Consider the following 13,259-nt stretch of genomic DNA (forward strand, 5'->3'; position numbering starts at 1 on the left):
GGGCCTAACTCCCAAAAATTCATTTCAGTGTGGCCTTCCCCAAGTTATTACCTTTCATTTGAGCCATGTCCGGTGGCGAACTTTAGCGTACAGCGCTGGCGAGGCTTACCGAAAGAATGTAGGGTGTATACATATTTTTTTCCTTAGCAGCAACTTTGAACCCCAACAATTTCCGAATGGGCCTAACTCCCAAAAATTCATTTCAGTGTGGCCTTCCCCAAGTTATTACCTTTCATTTGAGACTCAAATCAAAAGAACAATTGCTCATCAATGTATAAACCAAATAAAACAGCCATCACATATACATGTATAGAAAGAAACATATTTGAATCATGGATTGAAATCTTGGTTTGACATAACTTCATTATAACATGCCTAAATTCAATATATTGATGATGAAAAACCCAATACATTAAAGAGTTTGGTGGTGAAAAACCCAATTTGATATTTGCTTGAATGGTGAATTGGAGTTAATAATGCAATTGAAAAAAAATTATTCACTCATTACATTAAAAATAATGGGTAAAAACCCCAATTTGTGAATTTTTATGTGGAGCTCTGTTATATGCTAAATCTGATTAGTTCAGTTTGTGGGGAACCAGTACTGGTAAGTCAATAATATTTGGTGTGTTGTACATGTATCAGAATAACAACATCTCATCAATGGGGATTAGTTGGTCAACCACCTTAGTCATGGTTGTCATGGTCTATTGGCATGTTACAGCTTAAAATTAAAAGGCCAAACCTCAGAAAATAACAATAAGACCTATTAATATTCTGGTGTAAGAAGTTCATCCTTCATTTAAATAAATGCCACCAGGATTATTATTAATTTACATGTAAAACAATTCTAGAGGTCAATACACAATCTCAAACAATAGACAAAATAAAAAACTTAAAGTACAGCCGATTGCTGAAATGTATTCTTTAAAAACGTTCATTTGACAACAAATTTCAGTAAATATGATGCCACACTATAATAATCTAAAAAAGTGTCTGGAAAAATAATGAAAAACAGTTGAATATCTTGCCAATGGGGCGACAGAGGACGATCGACCTCGAAATTTTCAGGTACTAAGTGGCAAGTTCTTGAGTATAACACAAAATCTTGTCTTAATTTTGTACTTATCGGACTAATAATTTAAAGAATTATATATCAGAAAATCATTTCTTAAGCGGTACCCTCGTCAAATCAGTAGAAATGCTTTAAATTGAATGAATTCTTACCTTGTTTACTTTTTTTTCCATTTCTCTCCGCTTCGTTAGTACCCAATTTCCGGTGGCGATGATACACAGTGACGTATGTATATACACGTATCTTTACCTATCATACAATTGATTTGAGTCGTCTATCATGGTTTTGACCATGACTTTGTTTTTCGATATACTTTGCAAATGAACCTTTTATTATTTAATATTTGACATGCTTTTATTTTTCGTTATCAGATTGGTGTCCTTTTTTCCTTTCGTCTCTTAATGTTTTATAATATTTAATTTCCGTGGGTATTTATTATTAGACAGAGATTTTTCTAGCAATTTCAGAAATATCGGTTTCAAAGTATTAGTCAGAATTTGTCTCTGTTAAAGTTGATATCTGGGATTGCATCATACTTTATTAAGCATAATTTCAAACGTTCTTTTCTTCTGCAGTTAATCTTGTTTTTTTACAATCTCCGATTTTTTCCCAGGGAAAACGTTCGACAAAGGGATGTGTATCTTTAAAAAAATATTAATACAGGTCTTGTACTTCTTTGAATTTTAATAGTTGACATACACTTCTCTTTCAAATGAAAGTCAACATTAAAAAAAAGAATTTTGTAATTAATAATGAGAAATGTAAATAAATGTGTACACCAATTCGTTATATAGATTGTAATTTGGAAGGTGTACTTGATTAGCAATTGATGACTAATCTACATTGACCGTTGTGGATAGTAAACTATCAATTTATAGTACATAGTAATTGGCTAAAAAATGTCCTGTCCCGAAGTATCTCTGATTAAAAGTGGACGGGAATGCCAATTTATATACTTGTTAATTTTTAAGACAACTATAATGCCACTTCAGTCTTTACAGTAATTTTCTTTTTAAAATGTTCTTTTAATTAGTAAGGCTTGATATTGTCATAGTTGTTTTTTGGATTAAGACAACTCTTACTAATCCAACAAGAAGTGGATTCTAAAACTATCACACATTGATTGAGTTAAGCAAAAAATTTTAGTTTCAATTTTTGTCTCGCCTTAGAGGTATATATTTATATATAAAAGTTAAACTCTATGACATATCCTTGCATAGGATCACCAATGAAGGTGATACACGGCTGAAAACACATTTTATATTAATAATTACTTTAAATATGTATATAGTTATCAAAGGTACCAGGCTTATAATTTGATACGCCAGACGCGCGTTTCGTCTACATAAGACTCATCAGTGACGCTCAGATCAAAACAGTTAGAAAGCCAAACAAGTATAAAATTGAAGAGCGTTGAGAACCAAAAACTCAATATTCTGAAGGAAGGTTTTTCCAGGTTGTTCTTATGCTGTTGCACCACTGTCTCAGGATTAGGGGGAGGGGTTAAACAATCATTCCTTATGTGTCTGTCCCATGTCAGGAGCCTGTGGTTCACTTGTTGACGTTGGTTCATATCTATTATATTTGTTTTCCGTAAATTGTTTTGTTTTAAATCAGGCCGGTAGTTTTCTCAATTGAATTGTTTCATATTTTTCAAGGTGGTTCCTTCTATAGTCGACTATACGGTATGGATTTTTCTCATTGATGAAGGCCGTACGGTTGCCTATCATTGCTTACATCCACTTCATTTCTTATTGGCAATCATACCATATCTCCTTATTATTTTTTTTTAACTAAATACGTTTAATATTCTCAGGTAATTTAACATGTAAGAATTAGCTTTCGGTACCTGTGGGTACTTTAAGATCGGTACTCTTTGTCTTTCATTATAAAAATGTAATTATATTGGGCTTAATTCAATATTGATTAGTTGAGCTGTTTCCAACTGAATTTTACAGGTGTTTTTCTTCTGATATTGTGTGCTGTTACACCAGAGTGTTGAGCGCTGGTAAACGCGTTTAATCAGGCCAAATTCTATATTGGCTTTCCCAAGTCAGGAGCTTTCAATTCAGTGGATGTCGTTGGTTACTTTCTGTCATTTTTGGGTTAATTTTACTCTTGTAAAAATGTTTTTATTTTCGTTTGAACTGTTTACATTTTTCAAAGTCAATGCCTTATATATATACATGTACTATAGTATCTGATAATACGGTATGAGTATTTGCTTATTGTTGACGACAGCACGAGCCACTGTAGTCGTAATTCACGTCATTTGGACTCTGTTTGATAGTTGGACGCTCCAAACGGATCCAGGTATATACATGTCGGAGTGTAAGGAATAAATCGAAAAAAAGAATGCATGCTAAGCATACTGATGCTTTTGAAGAGAAAATATTTGTTGAACCGGGACAGACTGGCGGACGGACAGACAGAGTGATTGCAATATGAGTGCCGGTACAATATTTTATCAGTGTATGTATCTTAGATGCTAGTGGTAAGGAAGTCTGGATCAAAACGGGTTAATCTTTACTTGTTAAAAAATATTTTATACTATTTAGAATAATAATTGCATGCCTACTGGATATTAATACAATAGAAAGTCACAAGGATAATGGAAGCTGTGAAACACCATTTTACAATAAAAACTAAGCTTTTTGATACAAAGAAACATGGAGAAACCAAACAAATTATGCAACAAAACAAGTGTTGCTAGAATAGTAATATATGCACATAAAACATAAAATATATAAACAGGTTTTTATTAAATATGGGATTGACTGGTAGCAGGTTAGCCTCGATTACGGGTTCAATTATTTTGTTGGACCCCCCTGATCGAATGATTTTAAGACTGGATTTTTCGGCTTCATCACCAAGCATGATGATGCATTCACGAGTAAGATCAGGTATTGGTTTAATCGAAGAAAGACAAGTGTGTCTTTGTATCGGGTACGCTAATTTACCTAGCATATAAAAATGCGACTGTTAGTGTTGGTCATGTACAAAAAGGTATAATCATTTATCATTATCATTTCATCATCCTTAATATATATATGTAATATTTGTCGCTTGATATAAGACAAACATCAGTATCATCATCATCATGATGAGAACTTATTTTACGCATGCATTTCTTTTCTACATAGTTTCTATAAATGTCCAAGTTAAAGCTAATAGAGATCATAGAAGTATGTTTATCAAATGATCATGTCTACTCACAATTAAAACATTTAGAAAGGGATTGACTCGTCCGACTAAAACGAAGCACAAAAACAGCAATTACTAGTATTTCCAAATAAACTCCATGTACCGATCTTAGAGTATTCACAGCTACTGAACACTATTTTAAAAACAACTACAACTAATAAATACAGAATAATTATCCAGTCTAGAATATTAATCAATTATTTCGTACTGTTACACCACTGTATTAGGTAAGTGGGCCCGTTAACATGTTTAACTCCGCCACATTATGTATGGATGTGACTGTCCCAAGTAAGGAGCCAGTAATTCAGTGGTTATCGTTTGTTGCTGTGCTTTCGTTCATTTTTTTGTACATTAATTTGTCCGTTAGTTTTATAGTTGTGGTTGTTTTACATTTGTCATGTTGTGGCCTCTTATAGCTGACTATTCGGTATGGGCTTTGCTCATTGTTGAAGGTCGTACGGTGGCCTATAGTTGTTAATTTCTCTGTCATTTGGTCTCTTGTGAAGAGCTGTCGAATTGGCAATCATACTACATCTTCTTTTTTTGTACATATCACAAATTAAGGAAATTTTTTTTGGTGCCATACAATTTGTGATTATGGCCGGATCCAAGATATTTGAAAGAGGGCATAGTTTCCGATAACTGAATTTATACTGCCGAGCGGAGCAACGCGAAAAAAAATTAGACGATTTTATACTCAACATTTGTATAGATAACGTAAAAAACGTGAGATTTTCAAAATTATTTTGCGATCGAAAGGGGGGAGTACGCCCTCTACCCATGTATCTGCGAATGCACGTTTAGGTATACATGGACACCTCGTCCAATGCATTATTATAGTTGAAGACTAAAAAATACTATTTGATAAATGTATCAATGATATAAATTTCTGTCAAATTATCTTGAATTAAATTATAGAATTTTTTTTTTAAAAGTTAGTCGCGTACACCTTTTACATTCGGGTGTGTTGGAATCTACTTTTTAAACGTTAAAACTTATAAAAACAAAAAAAAGAGATAAACTTCTCGCTTCGGATTTCATTATTTTAATATTTTCATACTAAATTTTTATTTGGTAGTTTTTAAAATTCACATTTTGAGAAGAACTGAAATATGGGTCAAGTGAAATGACAAGAAATGATGGGTGTATTTGATTACAAGTTGATAGCTTAAGTATTCCATTAAAATATTTTTGTCAATAAAATCTTTCAAAATTTAATAACAAAATATTTAAAGATTAAAAAAAGTAGTTGGGATTGATTTTTACATTAAGTCTATATCTACAAAAAATGCGTGTTCAAAAAGCAAAAAGTGCATGGAGTGTATGCTCCCCTCCGTCATGCTTCAATGCAATAGGACGAAATACGTTGAGTTAGGTCGGTTATGTCGAGTAAAGTCATTTTATTGGAAATCTCTAATACAACTGCATACTAAATATCATTGACTTAATATTAGTGGCATGTTCCTCTTAAACTGATCAAAGCACTAACTTTAACATGTAAAAAATGCAAAACATTCAAAGTCAAAAGACCATGTCTGAGGGGGCGAAGCCAAATAATCTCAATGGAAATGAGATGTGCCAATCTGAATGCATCTACATACTAAATACCATTGACCTACCACTAGTGGTGCCCCTTAAACTGACATAATCACAAATTAAAACATGAAAACTAAACAAAAATTTCAAAGTAAAAAATCCATGACTGAAGGGGCGGGGCCAAATAATCTCCATTGAAATGAGATGTTCCAATAATAATACAACTGCATACCAAATATCATTGACCCACCACTATCGATTCCCCATAAACTGACATAATCACAAACCAAAACCCAAAACATTGTTGACGCCGCCGCCGCCGCCAACACCGTCGGAAACAGCATACATAAGTCTCGCTTTTTGACTCCATCTAGGCAAGAAAAAAAAAAACTGAATGGGTCTAAGCACCCGCTCTTCCTCCATGGCGAACATATACCGCTGAGACATTTATCAAAGTGAAAATCCTGAATAATTACAGGTCTCTTCTTTGTCTGCAGAATTTCAAACAATGACGAAGAACTGGATCTTTTTTTTTCTTATTTTTTTTTGATATCTTAATTATATTGGTGTCCTTACAATAATCGAATGTCATAATGCTGTGTCTTCCAAACGCTCCACGAAACATATGTCTAAACTATTATCATAAATTTTATAGGTAATCAAAGCCGATCTTCAAACTTATTGAGAAACTACCTACTCTAGGGGCGGTGTGAATTAGATGTGTTAGTCTGTTAGGTTAGAGTACATACACTCTATGTCTCTCACCTCTTACAATAGTAAAAACGCATTTCACTCCTATCCTTCACACAAGTATTCCCTATTCCAAATTTAAAGAAAAAGGTGAAGAATTGGTCTTTAATTACCTTGTTGCATAAACAAAGAATGTCCGACGTAAATACAAATATCTTGTTAAACGATGGACAAATCATACTTTGTAACAAAACTTCTCTGATTAAAAAAAAACAAACTCTAAAACTGACATTATCAAGCTGTTTAATTTCTTGATCGACAACATACTTGTTACGTCTGTAGGTCGTCATTGTTAAAAACAAGTAATCAATATTCCCAAAGGAACCAACTGCACTCCTCATCTTGCTGACTTGTTCCATTTTTCACATGAGGCAGACTGCATACAGGAGTGACTATATATTGAACATATATATCCCATCGAACTTTAAATAAAGGATACAACTGTTACAGATGTCTTTGATTTTTTTACTCTTTATACAAATATTCATTATTCCGAGCAAAAATTAAAAGAATAAGTCCGGTCTTGGTCCATACAAAAAATGACCAACGTAGATACAAGTATTTTGTTTCACAATGTTTAAGGGAGGGAGTAGTCCTTCTTAAACATGTCGCAGTGAGTTTTTATCACCTTAGCGACTGCAGCTTCTAATTTCCATGTTGAATATATATCATCATGTTTTTTTCAATTTTGACTCTTCGTTTTCTAATTTTTTCCGGCCCTTCACACATAGCTTGACTGCACGTGTGCTGTTTGAACGATTTCAAGCCGTGGGCAAATTTCCACATTCCATCATTGGCGTTAAACCTGAAGTGATCTCCTTTCTTATTCCTTTCTACAGAATTTGGCTTAAATACTTAAATTTTTAAATATGACGTATACATATATGAAACTGAGGCTGTAACCACGTGTAAATAGGATTCAGATTTAGCATACATGACAAATACTGGTTCCAAGATATGATCTCCATGTTTGATCTCATAGAGAGAAAAAAAAAGAAAAAACTTGGGAATCTTACCAGTATAAATACAGTTTAATGGAGGTCCAATTAAATTCTAAAGAGGACCCAAAGTAAAGGGAAGGGTAGTGCAGAATTTTGATATAAGCTTAAACTCTTTTAAAGAAGTTCTTGGTACTAAATAAATGCTAAAAAATGCCAAACAACCTTTAAAAAAAAGTAGTAGTGCATGTTAACTTTCTATTCCAGGATACGATTTTTTTTATGAATCTTCATAGATAGCCTTAAAAGGAGAAGACGTTATTGGAAGGACAACCTATATTAAATGAAAAAGTTAACAAGTAGAATTTACCAAAATATGGTTTATCTTGGGAGATTTAAATGAAAGCAACATAAATATGCAGACTTTCAGTTTACAAATATTTCATAAATAACGACTCAGCAATGAGCATAAACGCAGGGTTTACAGTACATGTGTATAAAAACTAAAGACAAATCCCTGACACTTGGGTCATAAAACATATAATTTAAACTGTAAAGGGTGTGATTTTATTATTTCAAAGGTCTTTTGTGATTAAGACAACAATCTTGCTTTGAAGTTATGTAACAGACAGATTTAAACAGTTATACAATTTTTAATATATTTGTATATCAAACTAGTAACTGCATATATACAACAGTTGCAAATTTTTTTGCTTTATTCAAACTGTTCTAGCTAATACATGTATGTTAGCCCAATAAAGTTAGAAATATGGTTAAAGATGATAATATGAAAAGCAACTATAAGTCGCCGTACGGCCTTCAACAATAAGCAAAACCCATACCAAATAGCAAGATATAAAAATCCCAAAAATGACTAAATTATATGTAAAACAGTTTAAACAAGAAAACTGACGGCCTGATTTATGGACAAAGCAATAAACGAAAAACAAATATGATATATACAGCAACTACATCAACTGAATTACAGGCTCCTGACTCGGGGACAGGCGAGTTAAAATTCGTCAACAGGAACTAAAGAACAAGCAACAACTGAGTTATGATCAGGCTTGGTGTATGACTGTTTCACAGGAAAGTTCCTTCAATAAAAATTAAATCAATCAGAAAATTGTGTCGGAGAGCTAGTTCTAAGATAGTTCGACTGGATCTAAATTATTTATCCCTAATCAGCGAACGATTAGTTCTGTCAAGCTAATGTGTTTGTATAAGATTCAAGAGTGACCAAAGTATTTATTTTTTCATATTGTCTAGATTGCATTGCAAATGTTATTGTTTATATGCTATATGCCCTCCTGGGGCCCTAATTTGGTGAATATTCTATTCTATTCTATTCTATTCATTAGTTCAACAATTTCAATTTACACCAGCGGGCGAAGTGGCTTGAGTCATTGGAAAAATAAGAAAACATTTGCTCTCCTATTCGTTCCCTTGCTCGACGAACTACTTCCTCCGGATCATAGGTTTTAAATTCACTCGAGTAATCAAATACAGAAACTGATCCATTAAACGGAACTTTCAAAATATCACTTTGTATTTTTTTCTGTGTGAATGGCCCCTTGAATGCATAGTGTGCAATCTCGCACTCAATATATTTGTCCTTACGACTGAGGACATCAAGAACCACTGAACAGTGTAGAAGTCTGAAATAGCTATACAAAATTATGTCCCCTTTTTGTATATCGTCTTTTTGTAGAACTTTCATTTTTGTTACACTAAGCATTTTCTTATTTCTCTCGAAGCACATTTTACAAAGCATACCATGTTCATATTCGACCTGGTTTCTTAATAGTTCGTCACTAAGACCACGGAATCCTTTCCTTAACTTAAAAAATATTTTAAGAACAATCCTTACTTTTCTTATTTGAACGCTGAGTCTTGTTCCAGTCACGCACCAAGACGCAAAATGTTCGCAATTATTATCAATAATATCATACCGAAATTCCTCCTGGTCTACTTGTAAAGCCCCAATTGCCCGTTTCACCACTTCTTCTGGAGTACTCGGCTTTATGCTTCCCCAATATTTACAAATCATCACTATGTCTGTTTTTAAATTGACAGTTTCAATTTTACGTTGTAATTTGGCTAGTGTTCCTTTAGGACGAATTTTGCCCCAAACGGCACCCATCGGACTGTTTGTCTGATGAATTAGTTCTAAATCAATCTTATCACTGTTATCATCCTCTGGTTCAATTACTCTAACTACAATTGCGTGATGATCATAAAAACTCCTTGAAAGAATGATATGATCGCCTCGGAGGATTTCCTTCCAAGTTTTAACTTGTACTGGCTTAATACAATCCATACAACTTCTAACAGTCTCAATATCTTCATGTTTTATCGATTGTAAAGATGAGTGTAAATTATTCGAATCCGTATCATCATCGGGAACGCCCCCAGACAATCGGTCTCTTTTTGATTTTATCCCTTCATCGTTGTTTGTTGCCAGTCGATAATCGTTTTCGCCTTCCTTGTGCATTGATTCCGAAGTGTTTGCAATATTCATGCAAACTTTGGTGCTTTCTATCCCAATGCCCTCACCAGCATTATCATTAATACCCAAATTGTTTATCAGTTTCTTCTTTGAATTATGTCTTGTTAATGCATCAACCTCTTCCTTTATTACTGAATCGGATGATTTCATTCTTCTTGTAGGTGTGTTTTTCATTGCCCATTTAGAAACAGTAATGTGTGACGGAGCTCTTTGCATAAACATATAATCTTCTGATAATGAACATTCTGTTACTGGATTAACAACATATAATTCGTCTGGAGATTTTTCTGTTTCAATATTGTCTACCGTTTGAGATTTTTCTGTTTCAATATTGTTGTCCATTTGAAATTTTTTTGTTTTAATATTGTTTTCCAATTTAGATTTTTCTGTTTCAATATTGTCTTCCATTTGAAATTTTTCTGTTTCAATATTGTCGTCCATTTGAATGTTTTCTGTTTTAATATTGTTTTCCATTTGAGATTTTTCTGTTTCAATGTTGACTTTCATTTGAGACTTTTCTTTTCTAAAATTGTTTTCCATTTGAGATTTTTCTGTTTCAATATTGACTTCAATTTGAGATTTTTCTGTTTTAATATTGTCTGCCATTGTAGATTGTTCTGTTTCAATATTGTCTACCATTTGAGATTTTTCTGTTTCAATATTGTCTTCCATTTGATATTTTTATATGTTACGGTTACCTGACAAAATTCGTTGTCATTTGACTGATATTCAATATTTGTGGCATCATTCGATTCTCGAGTTCTTTTTTGTTGATTTCCTTTTTTGGTAGATATTTCAGTTTCAGACTTATCATTTATATTACACACAAAGACTTTGACATGTGACTGGTTAACAGAATCGTCATCATATGTTTCGTCAACCAAATAAATTACTAAGTGAGTATGTTCTTCTCCTAAGTCTATCTGGTTAGCAGTAGTCTCTTGACAGTTGTTTGTTGCCGAGTCGCTAGTTTTATCTAAGTCTTCAGTAGCATCTCCCGATTATTTTATCTTTCACTGGTGTCTATATTCCGATAATGTTCTACAGAAATGTCTTCCGATTTATCATTATCCTCCATGGTGTTTCTTCGTTGACCCCCTGCTCGTATTAACTCGGTAATATCTCTGATATGACCGACCTCTTTAATAACGAACCGGCTTATTGTTGAAATCTTTCCTAGTTATCAGAGTTCAAGATAATTCACAGTTTTCAATATTTATCTGGACTTTGCAGTCGCATTCGCAAGCGAATTATTTGATGTGGAAACAGGCCAAGGGATTTCCATTCCACTGAAATAGACAACAACACGTTTAGTATACTAATATAAGATGCCTTACATCATACTTTTTGTTAATATCCATTGCGCAGATTGGATTTTTTTACCACCGCATTAACAGCCAAATCATTTTAATCGGTCTAAAATTATAATTAATAGATATGGTGAATATGTGTATTTTATGCGCGCATGGGTGTGTGTTTATGTGTCACTGTTCTTTATATTATTTGTAAATGTCTTGTTATTGTGTCATGCATTCTAATGGCATTATTTGAGACATACCTCGTTTAAATAAATGTCGAATTAAGGATGTTCGCTACTCTTGTTTTTTAAATTCGGAGTGTCTATTCGTCCGGCTAGCCGGACGAATAATTAAAAATCTCTATTCGTCCGGCCATCCGTCTGCGGATGCGCAAATCTTCAATATAAATAAAAGTGTCATGTGACGCGGAAAGTGTCCCGGATGAGGTGTCGGATAACAAACGCGCGTATGCAATGGACGTTTTGAGAATCGGAGATCGTGATTTATATTTAACGATGCCATAAAGAAAACAAAAGAAAATGTGATTGCTTTAAACAAATTTCTATAGGAGTGATTCCAGAACAATAGCGTATACATGTTAACTGTGAGGAATAAGCCTGAAATCAAAGTGAAATTGATGATTTACCCCCATTTACCTTATGGAGGCAAAACGCATTCAGAAAAATACTATATCAAACTTGCTTGGATGCATTTTTTTAAAGTTATACTACTACGGAGATCTATGAAAATGCACTGATATGCCTGGACTGGGAATATGACACCAGGGTTGGGGTATCCCCCCTTTTTTCTGTTGTATCTAATAATCATTTTTTTTTAAATTCTATCGAAAACCCAATCCTACTTTTGGGGACATGTTACACGTGCCTACCCTTTTCTCTAATTTCCTATGAATTAAAAATCGCCGAACAATTTAAATGAAGAATCGTGCATAATCATTTCAGGACCTTACTTTAATCAAACTACACAGAAACAATAAATTCAGGATCTTTTGGAATCATAGATGTCTAATGAAGCCAATAATCATTGGCCCGACTATTTACCTTACAGGAAATAAGGCAGAACAACAAAAGAGAGAATCATTTTTGCCCCCCACCCCACCCCCATCCCCAAATTCCTTTATATATATATATAGAATAAAAAAATCTGAATCAAATGTATAGTTTATTTTTTTATTTGAATGAGTTCTTTTTCATAAAACGATGTTGGACAATATATTTTAAAACTACTCATGCTTTATCCATCTCCTTCAAAACACGATGTTATATCTTCAGCATTATATTTTGGCCGGACAAATAGCGAAAAACCGTAAAAATGCTATTTGTCCGGCTTGCCGGATGAATAGACATTTTTGACTATTTGTCCGGCTAGCCGGACGAATAGCCACTGCCTTTTAAACTTTTGTCAGACATTCGGAATCCTCTAGATTATCCATGTAGTGCCAATAGAAGTTTTGCCCGCTAACCCCTACTTTTCTTTTCATAATTTAATTACATATAGTTTTAAAAGTCATTTATGGAAATCCTATAAAGTCCTTGTTATTTTTTCATAGTTTTTGAAAGAAAAAAATTTGAGGAACACATATATAAGCGGCTGAAAAAAAGTGTAAAATGCATTTATATCTTATAATGAGTTATAAGGTATCGTTATAGTACAAACATTTCTTGTAAACAAATCAATGTTTATAACACAAATAACACAAATATATTAGTAATACAAAACTTATTAAGTACTAGTATATCCTTCTATAATATAAGTATAATAACATTCTGGCAAGAATTGTACACATGAGAGCGCTAACAATGCAATTTTCCATATAATCAATATTTCCAAGGGAAATAACTCTTTTAAAAATAATTGATCGGCACTGATTTTCAAATTTGTCTGAGACATTGATGATATAAACATTTAACATAAATTTCATAAAAATC

At 33.2% G+C, this 13,259-nt stretch overlaps 1 protein-coding gene across 1 annotated transcript in view; it reads right to left on the minus strand.

Moving 5' to 3' along the window:
- Positions 1–8,142: 8,142 nt before the first annotated feature.
- Positions 8,143–13,259, minus strand: part of LOC127710265 (uncharacterized) — a 52,358-nt gene continuing 47,241 nt past the window's right edge. Inside the window, exon 2 of the mRNA XM_052216040.1 lies at positions 8,143–11,301. Within this exon, the coding sequence (XP_052072000.1) occupies positions 8,861–10,684 (1,824 nt within the window). The 5' untranslated portion in view covers positions 10,685–11,301 and the 3' untranslated portion in view covers positions 8,143–8,860. The remainder of the gene's footprint in view (positions 11,302–13,259) is intronic.

Source organism: Mytilus californianus, unplaced genomic scaffold, assembly GCF_021869535.1.
Source record: "Mytilus californianus isolate M0D057914Y unplaced genomic scaffold, xbMytCali1.0.p SCAF_7, whole genome shotgun sequence".
Lineage (NCBI taxonomy): Eukaryota > Metazoa > Mollusca > Bivalvia > Mytilida > Mytilidae > Mytilus > Mytilus californianus.